General features: G+C 57.3%; 1 protein-coding gene across 1 annotated transcript in view; it reads right to left on the minus strand.

Moving 5' to 3' along the window:
• The window catches only part of LOC140911001 (dedicator of cytokinesis protein 2-like), a 208,904-nt gene extending 194,435 nt beyond the window's left edge, over positions 1 to 14,469 (minus strand). The window contains exon 1 of the mRNA XM_073343213.1: positions 14,364 to 14,469. Within this exon, the coding sequence (XP_073199314.1) occupies positions 14,364 to 14,406 (43 nt within the window). The 5' untranslated portion in view covers positions 14,407 to 14,469. The remainder of the gene's footprint in view (positions 1 to 14,363) is intronic.
• Between the last annotated feature and the right edge of the window lie 7,008 nt (positions 14,470 to 21,477).

A 21,477-nucleotide genomic window follows, 5' to 3' on the forward strand; every position in this document is an offset into this window, starting at 1 on the left:
GGGTAAGAGCAGAATTTCTGGGAGGGGTGAATTGTTGCATAGAAAAGCCCTTGGGAAAGGAATCCTCATGGAGTCTTTGCAAGCAGTTTACTGCAACTGAAGGGTGTGAAAATGATTTAATCAAGAAAGTTTCAGTTCCTAACAGCCAGAAATTTTCTGTTGTGAATGGATCCACTGACTTTCCTGTTGAAAGATCCAGTGTGGAGAGCTTTGAGAAGGTCTCAGATGAAGTGAAAGCTGTTAAGAAAGGTATACCGTCCTATAAGCAAGTGGCTGTGTTTGGCCAGCTTGTTGGGGAGACAAGGTTGTGGAGAAAGGGATGTCTCCATGCTAGTTCTGTAAGTGAACAGTATGTGGCCCAGGTCAAGATGGGGGCTCTTAACCAAGAGAGCCCGAATTGCAGCCCTCCAGACTGGAGCACTCGGAGAAAACCCAATCCCAGTTTGACCCCCTGGGGTTTTGCGGTGGCCAAAGGGCATGGGCTGCAGAAACCTTCCCACATGCAGCCTGCTAGTGCTATCGACCACCCCCGACCTAAGGGAGGGCGTGAAACTGGAAGGGCCTGGTGTAACTCCTACCAAGGAATGGGAGAGATGCTGGGGCATCCATGGGAACATTGGTGGCTTCGAACTTCCCCAGGTCACCGGGTAAAGTGACCCCGCTCAGTTTGATCTCGAAGGGGGGAGAGATGTGACGAAGTGGGCCTGTTCTTAATGTTTCCTCCGAATAGTGTGGGGGTGCCTCAGTTTCCCCTATGCAGTTCTTAAGTCTCTAGGTGGTGGGGTAAGGGTGTATGATCATTGCAGAGCCCTAGAGGGCAGGTGTGTGCAGGGGTCTGGACACAGAGAATGGCCAACACCCTGTTTCTTGGCCACTGATGGCCTGGGCCCTTCCCCCCTGCGAGGTGAGAGCTAAAGGGTTGGAGAACAAAGGAATCAGGTGACCACCTGGCCCGGGAAAGGAACAAAGCCCAGAGGAGGAGGGGCTGGAGGGAGTTTCAGTTTGGGGCTGGCTGGGACATGGAGTGAAGTGCAGACGTGGTTGTCTGGCTCACGGCCCCCCAAAATGGACCCAGCTGAGGGGTCCCGTTCTCTGCACCTGCAAGCTCTGTTTTAGACCATGTTCCTGTCGTCTAATAAACCTTCTGTTTTACTGGCTGGCTGAGAGTCACGTCTGACTGCGAAGTTGGGGTGCAGGACCCTCTGGCTTCCCCAGGAGCCCCGCCTGAGCGGACTCGCTGGGGGGAAGCACACGGAGGGGCAGAGGATGCTGAATGCTCCGAGGTCAGACCCAGGAAGGTGGAAGCTGTGTGAGCTGTGTGTCCTGAAGACAGGCTGCTCACAGAAAGGCGACTACCCCAGAGTCCTGACTGGCTTCATGGGGAGCAGTTCCAGAGCATCGCCCAGGGACCCCGTGACAGTGTGTCCGGCTCTTCGTTGTCTGTGGAGCAGACAGAAGGGGCCTTTCAGCCTGTGATGGTTGAGGGTCGTGCAGTTGTCTCAGAGCTGGTTCTGGATTCAGCTAAAGCCCAGGAAGGGAAGGGTCCTAAGTTTGTGTCTGCTCTGGAGAATGGCGCTGTAACTAGGTCGCATCCAGTTAGTGTCTATGTAGAATCCCAGAGCCCAGACAATTCTGGTGCTTGTATTTTGCCTGTTGCTAGTGTGTTGATGGGAAAGGGTGGAGCAACTCTGTCTAATCAGGGTGAGATCCTAGCCAGGGCACAAGGAGAGCAGGAAGGTGATGGGATTGTGTTACCTACTGAGGGTGTGGAAACCTGTCGCAAGAAGGAAAAGATTCCTGAACTTGTGTGTGGCAAAGGGAAGGAGAATGCTTCTAACCTTTTATCTAGGAAGTCTGTAAGTTTGCCTGAAAGGGGATTGTGTAGGAATCCGTCGGATGGGCCAGAGGTGATTCTGGATGTGAGGGAGACCCAGAAAGAGTCTGTTGTTGCTCAGGAAAGTGTTCCTCTAGAGCAAGCCCTCGGTAAAGAGGGTAAGAGCAGAATTTCTGTGGGGGTGAATTGTTGCATAGAAAAGCCCTAGGGAAAGGAATCCTCATGGAGTCTTTGCAAGCAGTTTACTGCAACTGAAGGGTGTGAAAGTGATTTAATCAAGAAAGTTTCAGTTCCTAACAGCCAGAAATTTTCTGTTGTGAATGGATCCACTAACTTTCCTGTTGAAAGATCCAGTGTGGATAGCTTTGAGAAGGTCTCAGGTGGAGTGAAAGCTGTTAAGAAAGTTAAACAGTCCTCTAACCAAGTGGCTGTGTTTGGCCAGCTTGTTGGGGAGAAGACCTAATCCCAGTTTGACCCCCTGGGGTTGTGGGGTGGCCAAAGGGCACGGGCCGCATAAACCTTCCCACATGTGGTCTGCGAGTGCTATTGACCACCCCCAACCTAAGGGAGGGCGTGAAACTGGAAGAGCCTGCTGTAACTCCTACCAAGGAATGGGAGAGATGCTGGGGCATCCATGGGAACGTTTGTCACGGAGTCCCTGGGCGATGCTCTGGAACTGCTCCCCATGAAGCCAGTCAGGACACTGGGGCAGTCGCCTTTCTGGGAGCAGCCTGTCTGCAGGACACACAGCTCACACAGCTTCCACCTTCCTGGGTCTGACCTCGGAGCATTCAGCATCCTCTGCCCCTCCGTGCGCTTCCCGCAGCGAGTCCGCTCAGGTGGGGCTCCTGGGGAAGCCAGAGGGTCCGGCACCCCAACTTCGCAGTCAGACGTGACTCTCAGCCATCCAGTAAAACAGAAGGTTTATTAGACGACAGGAACATGGTCTAAAACAGAGCTTGCAGGTGCAGAGAACGGGACCCCTCAGCTGGGTCCATTTTGGGGGCAGTGAGCCAGACAACCACGTCTGCACTTCACTCCATGTCCCAGCCAGCCCCAAACTGAAACTCCCTCCAGCCCCTCCTCCTCTGGGCTTTGTCCCTTTCCGGGCCAGGTGGTCACCTGATTCCTTTGTTCTCCAACCCTTTAGCTCTCACCTGGCAGGGGGGAAGGGCCCAGGCCATCAGTTGCCAGGAAACAGGGTGTCGGCCATTCTCTGTGTCCAGACTCCTGCACACACCGGCCCTCTAGGGCTCTGCAATGATCATACACCCTTACCCCACCACCTAGATACTTAAGAACTGCCTAGGGGAAACTGAGGCACCCCCACACTATTCAGAGGAAACATTAAGAAGAGTCCCACTTCGTCACAAGGGGAAACTGAGGCACCCCCACAATATTCGAAGGAAACATTAAGAACAGGCCCACTTCGTCACATCTCTCCCCCCTTCGAGATCGAACTGAGCGGGGTCACTTTACCCGGTGACCTGGGAAAGTTCGAAGCCACCAATGTTCCCATGGATGCCCCAGCATCTCTCCCATTCCTTGGTAGGAGTTACACCAGGCCCTTCCAGTTTCACGCCCTCCCTTAGGTCGGGGGTGGTCGATAGCACTAGCAGGCTGCATGTGGGAAGGTTTCTGCAGCCCATGCCCTTTGGCCACCCCAAAACCCCAGGGGGTCAAACTGGGATCGGGTCTCCTCCCAGAGCTCCAGTCTGGAGGGCTGCAATTCGGGCTCTCTTGGTTAAGGGCCCCCATCTTGACCTGGGCCACATACTGTTCACTTACAGAACTAGCATGGAGACATTCCTTTCTCCACAACCTTGTCTCCCCAACAAGCTGGCCAAACACAGCCACTTGGTTATAGGACGGTTTAACTTTCTTAACAGCTTTCACTCCATCTGAGACCTTCTCAAAGCTATCCACACTGGGTCTTTCAACAGGAAAGTCAGTGGATCCATTCACAACAGAAAATTTCTGGCTGTTAGGAACTGAAACTTTCTTGATTAAATCATTTTCACACCCTTCAGTTGCAGTAAACTGCTTGCAAAGACTCCATGAGGATTCCTTTCCCTAGGGCTTTTCTATGCAACAATTCACCCCTCCCAGAAATTCTGCTCTTACCCTCTTTACCTAGGGCTTGCTCTAGGGGAACACTTTCCTGAGCAACAACAGACTCTTTCTGGGTCTCCCTTACATCCAGAATCACCTCTGGCCCATCAGGCGGATTCCTACACAATCCCCTTTCAGGCAAACTTACAGACTTCCTAGATAAAAGGTTAGAAGCAGTCTCCTTCCCTTTGCCACACACAAGTTCAGGAATCTTTTCCTTCTAGCTACAGGTTTCCACACCCTCAGTAGGTAACACAATCACACACCTTCATGCTCTCCTTGTGCCCTGGCTAGGATCTCACCCTGATTAGACAGAGTTGCTCCACCCTTTCCCAACAACACACTAGCAACAGGCAAAATACAAGCACCAGAATTGTCTGGTCTCGGGGATTTTACATAGACCCTAACTGGATGCGACCTAGTTACAGGGCCATTCTCCCGAGCAGACACAAACTTAGGACCCTTCCCTTCCTGGGCTTTAGCTGAATCCAGAACCAGCTCTGAGACAACTGCACGACCCTCAACCATCACAGGCTGAAAGGCCCCTTCTGTCTGCTCCCCAGACCAAGAAGAGCCGGACACACTTTCTCCTTTACCAGACACACAGGTTGGGATCTCATTCCCTTTGTCCCAGCACACAAGGCTGGTCACAGACAACTGCTTGGAGATCAGGGTAGCTCCCTCCATAGGCAAGTCAATACCCCTGACAGACAGAGACCCATTTCCTTCACTGTCCCAATTCTCCACCCAGCTAACAGGTAAGGTCCAGGGACTCTCATCTTCCACTCTCCTCGCCTTCCCACCCTGCTGACTGGACACAGCCATCAGATCACAAGGCTGCCTAGGCTCATCCAAACTTTCCTTACCAAGCACCTTGCCACTCCCCACAGATCCCCTGCCCTGCCTGTGTCTCCCCCCACTCTGCTGGGGTCTCAGCTCCCACTGTGCTCAGCGCTGCCCTGGCTGTCCCAGTGGGGCAGGCCACTGCTTTCCTCAATGCATCAGAGCCAGGGAGAGTCCCCGCTCTGGTGTGCAAGGGGGCAGGGAGCATCTCTCTGTCCCACCCAGCCCCAGGGGTCTGGTTACAGGCAGGCAGGTATCCTGAGCCTAGCGGCTCCTCCCTGCTGCCAGCCAGGTCATCTGCATTTTCACTGACCATTTCCCTCTCCGCCGATTGGTTCCCTGGATTCAAATTCAAACCCTTGGCAGTTACAGGAACAGGGCCTGGATCGTGTCCCAAAGAGACACAGTCACCCCACAACAGGGTCTCGCAGCTGGTGTCCTGGGGCACCCCAACGACCAGCCAGCCCCACTCCTCCTGGGTCTGCACAGGGATCTGGGCCATAGGCAGGGCGAGGGGCTTCGTCCCTGGGACCCTCACCCAGCTCACACAGCCCCTCAGCATCTGAGGCTGCACCACCCAGGGCCTGACACCAGTTCTCTCCGTCCCATGATCTCGCCACCCCAGGAATGTCTCCCCATTGACCATCACCTTCCGCTCCCACTGGGGGTCCGAGGGGCCTGGCCCCAGGAAACTCCACACAGACATATAGGTTGGGGTCAGGAGTGGGAGCCTGTCCACCTCCCCACCCATCTGGCTGACGGAGTCTATGGCCTTGGGACCCAGCAAGGGAGCTAGACACTGGGGCTTTTCCGCAGGGTCCCCTTGGTTCAAATCGCCAGCCTGCTCAAAGGCAGTGAGGTGGGCATCCACCCCCACCCCTCCTTAACTAGGGGCAGCAATTTAGTCTCGAGGTTCCCTGTGGAACTGGCCCCCCGGGGTCTATCCCCACTCACCCCGGGGAGGTCCCCTAGGCCTCTCCACCCCACCACCGCCAGTTCATGCTGCTGCTGCTTCTGCAGCTCTTTCTCGGGCTCTCGCTGTCTCCCACAGTCCTCTTGCTCTCTCGGACTCAGCTCCAATCCCGTCCGTCTTGATCCCCCGATGGGGAACCCGATCGTGAAGACCCTCGTCTGGTCGGGGACAGGAGTCTTGGGGATGCCTGGCTCCCACTCCAGCTGCTGCCAGATCCTGCGATAGCCCCATTTGGGGTCAGGAATCTGTTCCTTAGAGCGGTCATCCTCCTCCAGCTGCACAATTAACTCTGCTTTGGTGAACTTTCCAACGCTCAACCCTCTCTTTTTGCACAGGGTTACAATGTCCTTCTTAAGGAGACGGGGACAGGCCATCACTCCGCTCCTCCCAAGTTGTTGTGGACTCACAGGCCCGTGTGTTCTCAGCTCCCCACGGTTTCCAGGGAGAACCCCTAGTGTGCCAGCCCTTCTCGAGGTCACCACCTCTTTGCCAGGGTCGAGCTGCAGACTCCTCCGCCCCTTGGACTGCTCGCTGCAATCCCCAGGGGAACCCTGTTACTGCAAAAGTCCTTCTCTCTCCCCGCGCCAAGCTGCAGGCTCCTCCGCCCCTGAGACTGCTCACTGCAGTCCCCAGGGGGACCCCATTACTACACACTCCTTCTCGCTGGTCACACACTCCCAGGGGTTAACCGCCCCCCGAAACCGCTCCTCTCTAAGCCTTCAGCAGGCCTGGTCCTCGGCGATCCCCCTTCGTGTTACTGCTCCCCAGTCACTTACTGCAGGAAGCGCCATCCACGGGGTGCAGTACATCCCACCGCTGCCACCAGTTGTCACGGAGTCCCTGGGCGATGCTCTGGAACTGCTCCCCATGAAGCCAGTCAGGACTCTGGGGCAGTCGCCTTTCTGGGAGCAGCCTGTCTGCAGGACACACAGCTCACACAGCTTCCACCTTCCTGGGTCTGACCTCGGAGCATTCAGCATCCTCTGCCCCTCCGTGCGCTTCCCGCAGCGAGTCCGCTCAGGTGGGGCTCCTGGGGAAGCCAGAGGGTCCGGCACCCCAACTTCGCATTCAGACGTGACTCTCAGCCATCCAGTAAAACAGAAGGTTTATTAGACGACAGGAACATGGTCTAAAACAGAGCTTGCAGGTGCAGAGAACGGGACCCCTCAGCTGGGTCCATTTTGGGGGCAGTGAGCCAGACAACCACATCTGCCCTTCACTCCATGTCCCAGCCAGCCCCAAACTGAAACTCCCTCCAGCCCCTCCTCCTCTGGGCTTTGTCCCTTTCCGGGCCAGGTGGTCACCTGATTCCTTTGTTCTCCAACCCTTTAGCTCTCACCTGGCAGGGGGGAAGGGCCCAGGCCATCAGTTGCCAGGAAACAGGGTGTCGGCCATTCTCTGTGTCCAGACTCCTGCACACACCGGCCCTCTAGGGCTCTGCAATGATCATACACCCTTACCCCACCACCTAGATACTTAAGAACTGCCTAGGGGAAACTGAGGCACCCCCACACTATTCAGAGGAAACATTAAGAAGAGTCCCACTTCGTCACAAGGGGAAACTGAGGCACCCCCACAATATTCGGAGGAAACATTAAGAACAGGCCCACTTCGTCACATCGTTCGTGGCTTCGAACTTCTCCAGGTCACTGGCTAAAGTGACCCCGCTCCATTCGGTCTCGAAGAGGGGAGAGATGTGATGAAGCGGGACTGTTCTTAATGTTTTGTCTGAATAGTGTGGGGTGCCTCAGTTTCCCCTATGCAGTTCTTAAGTATCTAGGGGGTGGGATAAGGGTGCATGATCCTTGCAGAGCCCTAGAGGGCAGGGGTGTGCAGGGGTCTGGACACAGAGAATGGCCGACATCCTGTTTCCTGGCAACTGATGACCTGGGCCCTTCTCCCCTGCAAGGTGAGAGCTAAAGCGTTGGAGAACAAAGGAATCAGGTGATCTCCTGGCCGGGAAAGGGACAAAGCCCAGAGGAGGAGGGGCTGGAGGGAGTTTCAGTTTGGGTCTGTCTGGGACATGGAGTGAGGGGCAGACAGGGTTGTCTGGCTCACTGCCCCCCAAAATGGACCCAGCTGAGGGGTCCTGTTCTCTGCACCTACAAGTTCTGTGTTAGACCATGTTCCTGTCGTCTAATAAACCTTCTGTTTTACAGGCTGGCTGAGAGTCCCGTCTGACTGCGGAGTTGCGGGGCAGGACCCTCTGGCTTCCCCAGGAGCCCCACCTGAGTGGACTCGCTGGGGGAAGTGCACGGAGGGGCAGAGGATGCTGAATGCTCCGAGGTCAGACCCAGGAAGGTGGAAGCCGGGTGAGCTTCTTGCCCTGGGGACCGTCTGCTCAGAGAGAGGAGGCTCCCCCAGAGTCCTGACTGGCTTCATGGGGAGCAGTTCCAGAGCATCGCCCAGGGACTCCGTGACTGCAGGTCAGAGCATTGCCCGGGGAGTCTGTGACATATGCACAGCCCCACAGCCCTGTGGCCCATCATCGTGGCATTCAGACCCCTTGCTGACTCCAACCTATATTTCCCCACCCCGTGCAGTGACAGGGCCAGGATCAGCCCGCACTGCTGGGTGGGCCTGACATCTGGCCCCACTGATGGGTGCTGAACCCTGGTTAGGCTGCTCAGCAAGTCCTTCCAGCAGCCCAGAATGAAACCTGGAGCTCCTGAGTCGCAAGCCAGCCCCTCGGAACTGGGCTGTCCTGCCTCCCAGCCAGGCGAGCGGGGCCCTGAGCCCAGTACAAGCCACCTGGGACACTGAGTCTGGCTCAGCCTCTGGGACCCTGCATGAGTGCAGCAGGCAGGGGTAACGCCCGGGGGACAGTTCAGCTGCAGGGGGCAGCCGCGGAAACAGTTCCACTAACTCATCTGCTGAGAGGCAGCTAGTGAGAAAAGCAGGAACAGAAAATACCGCAGAGGAAAGTGACAGCAGGAGCCTGCAACGCAAGGCTTCCTGCCGCAGGCAGGGCTCTGCGAGAGGGAGGTCTATGCAGAGAGTGCAGGAGCCCCGGGCTCTATTCCGGGCTCTGGTCCCTCCCCTCCCCCCTGCGCCCATCTGGGTTAGAGCGCAGGAGCCCCGGGCTCTATTCCTGGCTCTGGTCCCCTCCCCCTCCCCGCCCATCTGGGTTAGAGCGCAGGAGCCCTGGGCTCTATTCCAGGCTCTGGTCCCTCCCCTCCCCCCCCCGCCCATCTGGGTTAGAGCGCAGGAGCCCCGGGCTCTATTCCTGGCTCTGGTCCCTCCCCCCCCCGCCTATCTGGGTTAGAGCGCAGGAGCTCTGGGCTCTATTCCGGGCTCTATTCCTGGCTCTGGTCCCCTCCGCCCCCCCCGCCCATCTGGGTTAGAGCGCAGGAGCCCTGGGCTCTATTCCTGGCTCTGGTCCCCCCCCCCCCCCCGCCCATCTGGGTTAGAGCGCAGGAGCCCAGGGCTCTATTCCTGGCTCTGGTCCCTCCCCCCCCGCCCATCTGGGTTAGAGCGCAGGAGCTCTGGGCTCTATTCCGGGCTCTATTCCTGGCTCTGGTCCCTCGCCTCCCCCCCCGCCCATCTGGGTTAGATGGCAGGAGCCCCGGGCTCTATTCCTGGCTCCGGAACAGGCTACCATCATAATGCAAGTGTGAGAATATGAGGCGAGATTTGGCTCTCTGGCTGCCCCAGACACATGGACTCACACCGACAAGGCCTCGCACCGTACCCCGCCCACACTCCTCAGAACCCACTGACTGCCCCTGAGGAGCAGTATGGCCCCCATGCCCAGCACATGTTATTGGTGGGGAGCTCAGGAGCTGCACGGAGGGTGCAGGAGGGTCTTGGGGGGCTGCGCGGAGGATGCATGGGGGTGTCGTGGGGCTGCACGGAAGGTGCAGGGGGGTCTCGGGGGCTGAGCGGAGGGTGCAGGGGGGTGTCGTGGGGCTGCGCAGAGGGTGCAGGGGGCTGCTGCCCTGCTTCTGGGCCTGGAGGGAAAGCAGGTGAGAAGGAGCCATGGAGAAGCAGCGACGGACTCAACCAGCAACACCTGTGAATGGGGAGCAGCTGCTCACCCCCAGGGCACCCCCGGGGCACTGCACCCACAGTTCTGCAGTGCGTGACCTCCCGCCAGGGCACTTGCTGGTGCGCGGGTCCCTCATGGCACCATCTCTGTCCCTCCAGGGACGCTGCAGTCGTAGGCCAGGGTTCAGTGTCTGGACCGCAGTGGCTCCGGGGGCTGGGCAGAGGCAGCGGGAAGGGGAAGAGGTTCAAGCAGCCGTCCTCAGCAGGAGACCCCCCCTTGGTGCAGGGCATTGCCTTGGGGGCGGGGGGGGGCAGCGGTGCTGCCCAGTGCATTGCGGGCTGGCTGCAGCTCTGGCAGGCCCTGGCTCGCTGTGTGCCATGTTTCAGAGTAACAGCCGTGTTAGTCTGTATTCGCAAAAAGAAAAGGAGTACTTGTGGCACCTTAGAGACTAACCAATTTATTTGAGCATGAGCTTTCGTGAGCTACAGCTCACTTCATCGGATGCATACCGTGGAAACTGCAGCAGACATTATATATACACAGAGACCATGAAACAATACCTCCTCCCACCCCACAGTCCTGCTGGTAATAGCTTATCTAAAGTGATCATCAGGCTGGCCATTTCCAGCACAAATCCAGGTTTTCTCACCCTCCACCCCCCCACACAAATTCACTGTCCTGCTGGTGATAGCTATTTGTGCTGGAAATGGCCCAACCTGATGATCACTTTAGATAAGCTATTACCAGCAGGACAGTGGGTTGGGAGGAGGTATTGTTTCATGGTCTCTGTGTATATAATGTCTTCTGCAGTTTCCACAGTATGCATCCGATGAAGTGAGCTGTAGCTCACGAAAGCTCATGCTCAAATAAATTGGTTAGTCTCTAAGGTGCCACAAGTAATCCTTTTCTGTGTGCCATGTGTGACCGGCCGGAGGCAGGGACTGAGCCCGGGTTCCCTGCAGGGGGATGGGGGGAAAGGCCGGTGCGTGTGGCGCCGGGCCACGAGTAGAACTCATCCTCGCACGCGAGCCAGCCTTTCCAGGCCACGGGGACCACTGCGACTCTCTAGTGTGAGCGGGGCTGGCCCAGGCAGAGCCCGGCCCCACGAGAACCCGGGAGCGGGTCTGCTAGCAAAGCAGCCAGTCCGGACAGAAAACCTGCCGGGGACGGAGAATCCACCTCGGCCCTGGGGACATTGCCCCAGGTCTCAGTTCCCCTCAGCGTTCAACATTTACCCCTTATCACCAGTCACCGCCCTTGGGCTGTGTTCGACCGCGCGCTGCCTTGGGCGCCTGCAGGGGCAGCGTGGGGGGCTGGAGCCAAGGCCTGTCCCGAGCTCACAGCCCCAGGCACAAGCGCGCCCAGTGTGGGTCTGTAGCACTCCCAGGCCCCAGCCCCAGAGCAGGCACCTCCAAGGGGCAAATGAACATGGCCCTGGGGAGCAGGAGACGCAAGGACACCCCCCTACCACCACCACTCAACCCCCCCTAGTGCCCCACCACCACCACCTAGACCAGACACCGCTCAGCCCCCCCAGCCCAGACACTGCTCAGCCCCCTCAGCCCAGATACCACTCAGCCCCCTCAGCCCAGATACCACTCAGCCCCCCGGCCCAGATACCTCTCAGACCCTGCCCCCCCAGCCCAGACACTGCTCAGCCCCCTCAGCCCAGATACCTCTCAGACCCTGCCCCCCCAGCCCAGACACTGCTCAGCCCCCTCAGCCCAGATACCTCTCAGACCCTGCCCCCCCAGCCCAGACACTGCTCAGCCCCCTCAGCCCAGATACCTCTCAGACCCTGCCCCCCCAGCCCAGACACTGCTCAGCCCCCTCAGCCCAGATACCTCTCAGACCCTGCCCCCCCAGCCCAGACACTGCTCAGCCCCCTCAGCCCAGATACCTCTCAGCCCCCTCAGCCCAGATACCTCTCAGCCCCTGCCCCCCCAGCCCAGACACTGCTCAGCCCCCTCAGCCCAGATACCTCTCAGACCCTGTCCCCCCAGCCCAGACACTGCTCAGCCCCCTCAGCCCAGATACCACTCAGCCCCCTCAGCCCAGATACCTCTCAGACCCTGCCCCCCCAGCCCAGACACTGCTCAGCCCCCTCAGCCCAGATACCTCTCAGCCCCCTCAGCCCAGATACCTCTCAGACCCTGCCCCCCCAGCCCAGACACTGCTCAGCCCCCTCAGCCCAGATACCTCTCAGACCCTGCCCCCCCAACCCAGACACTGCTCAGCCCCCCAACCCAGACACCGCTCAGCCCCCTCAGCCCAGACACCGCTCAGCCCCCCCAGCCCAGACACCGCTCAGCCCCCCGGCCCAGACACCGCTCAGCCCCCCGGCCCAGACACCGCTCAGACCCTGCCCCCTCAGCCCAGACACCGCTCAGCCCCCTCAGCCCAGACACCGCTCAGCCCCCTCAGCCCAGACACCGCTCAGACCCTGCCCCCCCAGCCCAGACACTGCTCAGCCCCCTCAGCCCAGATACCTCTCAGACCCTGCCCCCCAACCCAGACACCGCTCAGCCCCCTCAGCCCAGACACTGCTCAGCCCCCCAGCCCAGACACCTCTCAGCCCCCTCAGCCCAGACACCTCTCAGACCCTGTCCCCCCAGCCCAGACACCGCTCAGCCCCCTCAGCCCAGACACTGCTCAGCCCCCTCAGCCCAGACACCTCTCAGACCCTGCCCCCCCATCCCAGACACTGCTCAGCCCCCCAGCCCAGATACCACTCAGCCCCCCATCCCAGACACTGCTCAGCCCCCCAACCAAGACACCGCTTAGCCCCCCAGCCCAGACACCTCTCAGACCCTGCCCCCCCAGCCCAGACACTGCTCAGCCCCCTCAGCCCAGATACCATTCAGCCTCTGCCCCCCCCAACCCAGACACCGCTCAGCGCCCCCAGCCCAGACACTGCTCAGCCCCCTCAGCCCAGACACCTCTCAGACCCTGCCCCCCCATCCCAGACACTGCTCAGCCCCCTCAGCCCAGATACCACTCAGCCCCCCATCCCAGACACTGCTCAGCCCCCTCAGCCCAGACACCTCTCAGACCCTGCCCCCCATCCCAGACACTGCTCAGCCCCCTCAGCCCAGATACCATTCAGCCTCTGCCCCCCCAACCCAGACACCGCTCAGCCCCCCCAGCCCAGACACTGCTCAGCCCCCTCAGCCCAGACACCTCTCAGACCCTGCCCCCCCATCCCAGACACTGCTCAGCCCCCCAGCCCAGATACCACTCAGCCCCCCATCCCAGACACTGCTCAGCCCCCCAACCAAGACACCGCTTAGCCCCCCAACCCAGACACCTCTCAGACCCTGCCCCCCCAACCCAGACACTGCTCAGCCCCCTCAGCCCAGATACCACTCAGCCCCCCATCCCAGACACTGCTCAGCCCCCTCAGCCCAGACACCTCTCAGACCCTGCCCCCCCATCCCAGACACCGCTCAGCCCCCCAGCCCAGACACTGCTCAGCCCCCTCAGCCCAGATACCATTCAGCCTCTGCCCCCCCCAACCCAGACACCGCTTAGCCCCCCAGCCCAGACACCTCTCAGACCCTGCCCCCCCATCCCAGACACTGCTCAGCCCCCTCAGTCCAGATACCACTCAGCCTCTGCCCCCCCAACCCAGACACCGCTCAGCCCCCCAGCCCAGACACTGCTCAGCCCCCCCAGCCCAGACACCTCTCAGCCTCTGCCCCGCAACCCAGACACCGCTCAGCCCCCTCAGCCCAGATACCTCTCAGACCCTGCCCCCCCAGCCCAGACACTGCTCAGCCCCCTCATCCCAGACACCGCTCAGCCCCCTCAGCCCAGACACCGCTCAGCCTCTGCCCCCAACCCAGACACTGCTCAGCCCCCCAGCCCAGATACCTCTCAGACCCTGCCCCCCCAGCCCAGACACTGCTCAGCCCCCTCAGCCCAGACACCTCTCAGCCTCTGCCCCCCAACCCAGACACCGCTCAGCCCCCTCAGCCCAGACACCACTCAGCCCCTGCCCCCGCAGCCCAGATACCTCTCAGCTTCTGCCCTCCCAGCTCCCACCACCACCTAGACCAGACACCGCTCAGCCCCCTCAGCCCAGATACCACTCAGCCCCTGCCCCCCCAACCCAGACACCGCTCAGCTTCTGCCCCCCCCAGCTCCCACCACCACCTAGACCAGACACCACTCAGCCCCCCAAGCCCAGACACCCCTCAGCCTCTGCCCCCCAACCCGGACACTGCTCAGGCCCCCCCCCCAGCCCTGACACCCCTCAGCCCCCCATCCCAGACACTGCTCAGGCTCTGCCCCCCAGCTCCCACCACCACCTAGACCTGACACCGCTCAGCCCCCCCTGCCCAGACACCACTCAGCCCCCCTGAGCCCCAACCAGCACAGGTACCTGGGCCCCACTCAGCCCCTCAGCCCAGGGGCTGACCTCTGAACATGGGGCCCTGTGCTCCGGCTCACAGGACCTGGAGGCCAGAGCTGCCCAGACAGGGCTCAGAGCAATAAAATCTGCAGCCCCACCCTGCAGCTGGGCATCCCTGCCCCGCTCGGCTCTGACAGGCTCTTTGGTGGCCCAGTGGGCCAGTCACCCCCACCAGGGCGGCCCGGGGAGCGCCACTCACCAACTCCATACTTCTCCTTCTTGGTGGGCTGCCAGGGGGCCATTGCAGCCAGCCCAACCCAGCGATGCGCCTGTCCCCGCGCGGTGTGGCAGCCAGTTCCTCCTGCTGAGCTGCCAGGGTCACGTGCGTCTCACCGGCTTGTGCAAACCTTCCTGGGCCACTTCCTCTCAGCAAAGCTGGGCTCTGCACAGAGCCTGCAACCGGCCCCCTTCTCCCCAGCCAGCTCTGAGAGCGCCCAATCGGAGACCCAAGGGCTGCGGGGTACCAGCGAGAGACGCCCCAGCCCCAAGTGCCAACAGGGCACCTAGAGGCTCACACTGGGGTCTTCCCCTGTTCGGCCCACAGAGCCAGCCCAGCACAGGGAGAGGGAGCTGGGCTCTGTCCAAGGAAAATTGCTGCTGAAGTTTTCTGTTTTCCCTGGAGTCTCTCTCGCTCTGGGGCTGACGCATGAGGATGCCCCCAGTGAGGTTCCGGTACCGGCAGCTGGCCTGGCTGCTCCTCTGCCTCCTCCTCTGTCTGCAGACCCCTCAGCCCAAGCTGCCCTGCACACCCGTCCCACAGCTCCGCCGGCCTCCTCTCACAGCACGCCGGGCAGAGAGGCCTGTTTGGAGAGCGGCATGGCGTGAGGGTTTCATGGTGCTGGCAGGGGGGTCACGTGCTCAGAGCCTCCAGATACTAAACCAACAGGCCCACGTGCCCAGCTCTCTTGGGCAACACTGCTGGATGGGTAGAGTGCAGCAGCTCCCATGCGGGAGAATCATAGACTATCCGGGTTGGAAGGGACCGCAGGAGGTCACCTAGTCCAACCCCCACTAAATCATGCTCCGCTGTATGGGGCTGGGCACACTCTCCGCCTGGTCTCAGCAGGGCTCTGACTCCTGGGGGCTGAGGTCCCTTCCCACGGGCACCTGGGAAGGGTTCCTGCCTCCATCTGATGCTGTTACTAGCCATTGCCATTCTGCACAGTGGGATCCTCCTCAATCCCACACTGGGCCACCCCTCAGCAGCTGGTGGGAGATCTGGTACAGGAGGAGTGGAATGAGTGACAAGGGGAATGGAACTGTGTGATTCTGAAACCCACATTCCCTGCCCTGCTCAACCAGCCAGCAGTCAATCATCCCCTAGCCCCAGGGGCTGGTACCCCGTAGGGAGGAAAGGGCCCAGGGCCCATTCCCACACCCTGGGCCAGCCAATCCCCTGCCCTGTGGCCCAAGGTAATAGGAGTCACTTGTGAGCAAAGTTATGCGCGTGCTTAAGTTGTTGTAGAGATTGTTCTGTGGGCGCACGTGCATAGGGGTGAGTGGGGGGTGCTATATTCATGTAGAGGAATAAAGGGGCCCATAGAGTCAAAGGGGTTCACATGACCCTGGCACTGTCCAGCATTAAACAACTTTAAACAAGTCTTGGGGTTCAGCATACAACCACCTCATCCTGTTTAGTCCATGGCAATCGTTCCCACACTGGGGTTCATGAACCCCTGGGGGTCGCAGAACGTTACAGGGCGTTCACCAGAAAAATTTCACTCATGGCGGCCGGAGGACCCCGGGCATTGTTGGCAGCAGGTGGGACCCGGTTGTAGGGCAGACGGCCCGAGCCCCAGGGAGAGCAGGGCCGGGCAGCTGGGGCTGGCAGCCAAAGCCCTGGCCCCATCAGTGGGGGAGCCAGCCGCCTGAACCCAGTGCTCCGTGTGGGGCTGGCAGCCCGAGCCCCAGGGAGAGCAGGGCCGGGCAGTTGGGGCTGGCAGCCAAAGCCCTGGCCCCATCAGCGGGGGAGCCAGCCGCCTGAACCCAGTGCTCCGTGTGGGGCTGGCAGCCCGAGCCCCAGGGAGAGCAGGACCGGGCAGTTGGGGCTGGCAGCCTGTTACGGAGTTCCCGGGCAATGCTCTAGAACTGCTCCCTACGAAGCCAGGCAGGACTTTGGTGAAGTTTCCTCTCTGTGAGCAGACTGTTTTTAGGGCAAACAGCTTGCACAGCTTCCACCTTCCTGGGTCTGACCTTGGAGCATTTAGCATTCTTTGCCCCTTTGTGCGCTTTCCACAGCGAGTTTGCCCAGGTGGGGTCCTGGGGAAGCCAGAGGGTCCTGCCCCCCAACTCCGCAGTCAGACGTGACTCTCAGCCAGCCAGTAAAACAGAAGGTTTATTAGACAACAGAACATGGTCTAAAACAGAGCTTGTAGGTACAGAGAACAGGACCCCTTAGCCGGGTTCATTTTGGGGGGCCGTGAGCCAGACAACCACGTCTGCCCTTCACTTCATGTCCCAGCCAGCCCCAAACTGAAACTCCCTCCAGCCCCTCCTCCTCTGGGCTTTGTCTCTTTCCCGGGCCAGGAGGTCACCTGATTCCTTTGTTCTCCAACCCTTTAGCTCTCACCTTGCTGGGGGGAAGGCCCAGGCCATCAGTTGCCAGGAGACAGAGTGTTGGCCATTTATGTACACTGGTCCTTTGCTCTGCAGCAATTACACCCCCTTATCCCACCACCTAGAGACTTAAGAAATGCATAGGGGAAACTGAGGTACCCCTACAGTATTTAGAGGAAACATTAAGAACAGTCCCACTTCGTCACACAGCCCGAGCCCTGTCCCCATCAGCGGGAGAGCTGGCAGCCCGAACCCCAGTGCTCTGCGTGGGGCTCGCAGCCCAAGCCCCAGGGAGAGTGGGGCCGGGCAGTTGGAGCTGGCAACCCAAGCCCCGGTGGTCAGCGGGACCTGCAGTCCGAGCTCAGTGGAGCTCAGTTGACCGGGGCAGTCAATGGGGTCCAGCAGCAGGAGCCCTGCGGAGTGCGAAGAAAATTTAAACTTAAATCCCTGGAAATATTCATTTTTAGGAGGGGGTTCATGAGATTCCACAATTTAGTGAAAGGGGATCGTGGGCTGTTAAAGTTTGGGAACCACTGGTCCATGGCAAACATGCCATTAAACATCCTTTTAACCTTGAATGAATGATACAGAAAAGAAGCAAAAATAATCAAAGCTTTTGAAATATAAAGTATTGAGTAAGACTTTCATTTTAATGTAAGCAGGGTCAGCATGAGCTTCCCCCTGACATCTAGTGATGAGCTGGGGAAGAGGACTTCAGGAGCCAACACACCCACTCTGCCTAGGTGCACAGTATGATGGGGCTGCTTTGCCCAAATGATCACTTTTGGCAGGTGTTGGGTTGCAAGTCTCTTTGTTATTGGGGGCAGCAGTAATAAAGGATTGTTATCCTTGTTGTGTGAATCCAGGGCAGCATAACTGTATCTGGCGTGCCCTGACTGAGGGGCTTACCCTCCACTGAACGGTGCCTGCTAAGCAGGGGGCAGGGGTGCTGAGCCCAGTAGAGATGCCAGAGGGTAGGATTAGGTGTTTCTCTCGTGGTGTGGGTCCTGCCTGAAGGTCCTAGACACCACATGACCCTCCCTCTCCCCACTGTGTGATCACAGAGCTGACTAAGGTTATATCTACACTAGCACTTTGTTAGTATACCTTATATTGCTCGGGGTGTGAAAAACCACACCCTTCAGTGACCTACGTTTCACCGACAGAAGCACTGGTGTGGACAGCACGATGTGAGCAGGAGATGCTCGTTGGGGGTGGTTTAAGGATGCTGACAGGAGAGCGCTCTCCCGCCAACGTAGAGCAGCTGCATGGGAGACCTTACAGCGGTGCTGCTGTCAACTCGCTAGTGCAGACAGAGCTTAAGCCTCAGTTGAAAGTCTCGTGTTGTGGCTCACAAGAGATGAAATCAGTGATAACAAGGCCGAAGCATGAGGACTGTGAAGAGATAGTGTCTCTGGTGGTGCCGTAGCAACCAAGCAAGGTACTAACAAACTTCAACAGGGCTTTATTTTTAAAGTGGAAACCTCTTTGCCAAGCTGCTGCTGCACCCTTGATAGCTCTCACTCCCCTCCTCAACTTCCCCCCCCCTTCCTATTTCCTGTCCTTTCAGACTCCCAGCAGCCAGTGCTCGCAGTTCTAATAATTACAAGCAGCATCTAAACACCACATTCCCTCCTCTCTTAAGAAACTCTCCCAATTAAAATAAACATTGGTGTTCTAGCCACAGGAACAAATAGGAAATAAGACACTATACTGTTGGCAGAAATATGACACTGAAAACACTGCAGATGCTACATAACACAGTCTCTAGTCCAGACAGGTGGTCGTCTGGGTCTGACAGGCCGTCCCTCAAGCCCTGGTTCCAGGTCAATGTCTTCTCGTGTTGGTACTATGGTGAAGTCACCCAATGCAGACTGGGCGTTGACATAATCTCCTCTTGGTGCATAGGCAGGTGCCAGAGAAGAAGCATTCCATACCCACCCATCAGAAAGTCGATAGGTGAAAGGTCACTTCTTCTGTATGATTTTAAGAGGAGCTGTGAATTTAGGGTCCCCTTTGCATAAAATTCCAGGTTTTTCTATTCTAACGAAGGAACCGCACTCAAACTTTGGTTCCTTAGCACCCCACCGCTTGTCTGCGAAAGACTTAGACTTCGTTTGGTTCTGTTCAAATGTTTTTTTCACATCATCCTTGGTTGAGGCATCAGGTCAGGCCTTTAACAATCCAGCAATGTTCAGTTTAGTGTTCATCTGTTTCCCATGCAGTAACTCTGCAGGTGATCTTTGCGTTGTGGCATGTCGTGTAGCCCGGTATGCTTGCAAGAAATCAGTAGTGAAGGGTATCCGCAATCACCCTTCCAGTTTAGCCGTTTACAAACTCTCTTTCAAACTTCTGTTAAACTGTTCGATTTCCCCATTGGCTTGAGGGTAGTATAGGGATGACCTTCTGTGTAAAAATGTTCCTCTCTGCTAGAAAAGTTTCAAACTCCAGGGAAGTAAATTGACTACCATTATCTGAAACCAGTTCTTTGGGGTTACCTTCCCTGCTAAAAACTGAAGAGAGGAACTTAATTACTGTAGCAGAAGAGATTTGCAATGTAAACGCTACCTCAGGCCATTTACTGAAATAGTCTATTAAAGTGATGGCATAAGGGCAGTCAATTGGAGCAGTATCAAAGGGTCCTACAACATCAATTGCCACTTTTTCCCCATGCAGATTCAGGAAGAGGAACAGGCTGTAATGGAGGGGTACATGTCATTGCTCTCTTATCATGCATTTGGCAAGTGACATGGGATTTTATGAGTGCTTCAGTTTGAGAGTCCATCCCTGGCCACCAATACAGATCCCCTAGTCGTTGTTTGGTTCGGACAATTCCTTGATGAGTATCGTGTGCCAGGTGTATGAGTTTTGACTGTAATTCTTCTGGCACAAGTAGCCAGTGTGTACCTCGTAGCACACAGCCATCAAGCAAAGAAAGTTCATCCCGAACTCTAAAATAAGGCAGCAAAACTGGGTCAAGGTTTTTAGGGTGACTGGGCCATCTCTTTGTCAGAAATTCCCATAGTTTTTGTTGAATTGGACACGCTGAACAAGCAGCTTGAAATTGTTCTCTTGTAACTGCAGTGAGAGCGCTTGTAATAAGCGCAACCACGACATCCTCATCCTCCGGTGGACCATCTGGTGAAGGCAAAGGCAGGCGAGAAAGGCCATCGGCGACCACGTTTTGGTTTCTAGGCTTATATTCCAGTTCATAATTGAAGGAGAGTAGTCTTGCAGACCATCGAGCAATACGATATCCTGCTCTTCCCAGTCCTTTCATGGTGAGCGATGTCGTCAAAGGGCTGTGGTCTGTGCGCAACTTGCACGTGCGGCCCCACGGGTAAGTTCTCCATTTTTCAGTAGCCCAGATACAAACAAGTGCTTCTTTTTCAACTGTAGAATATTTCCTCTCAGCATTACTTAGTGTCCTTGAAGCAAATGCAACAGTCCTCTCTGTGTTCTCCTCATGCAGTTGTGTGAGGACAGCCCCAAGTCCGTAATCAGAAGCATCAGTAGTTACAAGTGAGGGCAATGCAGGACTGAACAGTGCAAGTACTGGACTATGTACAATCAAGTCTTTCACCGTTTCGAAACTAGCTTGTGCCTCCATTGTCCACGCTAAGGTTGAACTTCTCCGTAGTAATTCTCGTAACGGTTCAATGACAGAAGCATAATTGGGAATGAATTTTGCATACCAGGAGGTAAGACCCAAGAAGGAACATAAGGTTTGCAAATCTGTTGGAGGAGGAGTATTTGAAATTGCCAGGATATGATCTGGATCAGGTTTTAGTCCAGCCTGTGAAACTGTATGCCCCAGAAAGGAGAGTTCAGTTTGTCTAAACTTGCATTTGGACCTATTGAGCGTGAGGCCTGCTTTGCTGATGCAGTTTAGTACAGACTGCAGGTTATTTGATAGCTGCTTTCAACTACCTGAAAGGGGGTTCCAAAGAGGATGGCTCTAGACTGTTCTCAATGGTAGCAGATGACAGAACGAGGAGTAATGGTCTCAAGTTGCAGTGGGGGAGGTTTAGATTGGATATTAGGAAAAACTTTTTCACTAAGAGGGTGGTGAAACACTGGAATGCGTTACCTAGGGAGGTGGTAGAATCTCCTTCCTTAGAGGTTTTTAAGGTCAGGCTTGACAAAGCCCTGGCTGGGATGATTTAACTGGGAATTGGTCCTGCTTCGAGCAGGGGGTTGGACTAGATGACCTTCTGGGGTCCCTTCCAACCCTGATATTCTATGATTCTATGATTCTATTGTCATGCTCCTCTGAAGTATTTCCAAACACAATAATATCATCCAGATAGCACTGAACTCCATGTTGATTCTTCAGAATCAATGTGTAATAGAGCTGGACCTCACCCGGTGGCGCCTTCTGCTGGTTGTCCTTGGGAATTAGCTCATCAGCCTCTAGAGCGCCCTCTGCTGTCTGGTGATCCGCCTATCACTGGCCCCCATGTCCCTCCCGGACCCGGTGCCCTTTTGTCTGGAGTGCTGCCCCTCTAGCAGCAACCCCTCAGTCTCGGGATCTCCCCACCCAGGGGAACCCTCACCCACTACCGCCACCTCGCCTCAGTCTTGGCTACTGCCAGTCACCACTTAGACCTGTTCCCCGGGGGCAGACTGCAGTGTGTCAGCCACTCATCAAAGGCGAGGGGGTTTGGACCTGCTGCCACTGTCTACCTGTGGGCAACCCCAGTACCTAATAGGTCTTAATCTAGTCCTCACAGCCTGGGGGTTTCCTGGCCGGAACT

The sequence above is a fragment of the Lepidochelys kempii genome, chromosome 4 (genome assembly GCF_965140265.1).
Source record: "Lepidochelys kempii isolate rLepKem1 chromosome 4, rLepKem1.hap2, whole genome shotgun sequence".
Taxonomy (NCBI): Eukaryota; Metazoa; Chordata; order Testudines; family Cheloniidae; genus Lepidochelys; species Lepidochelys kempii.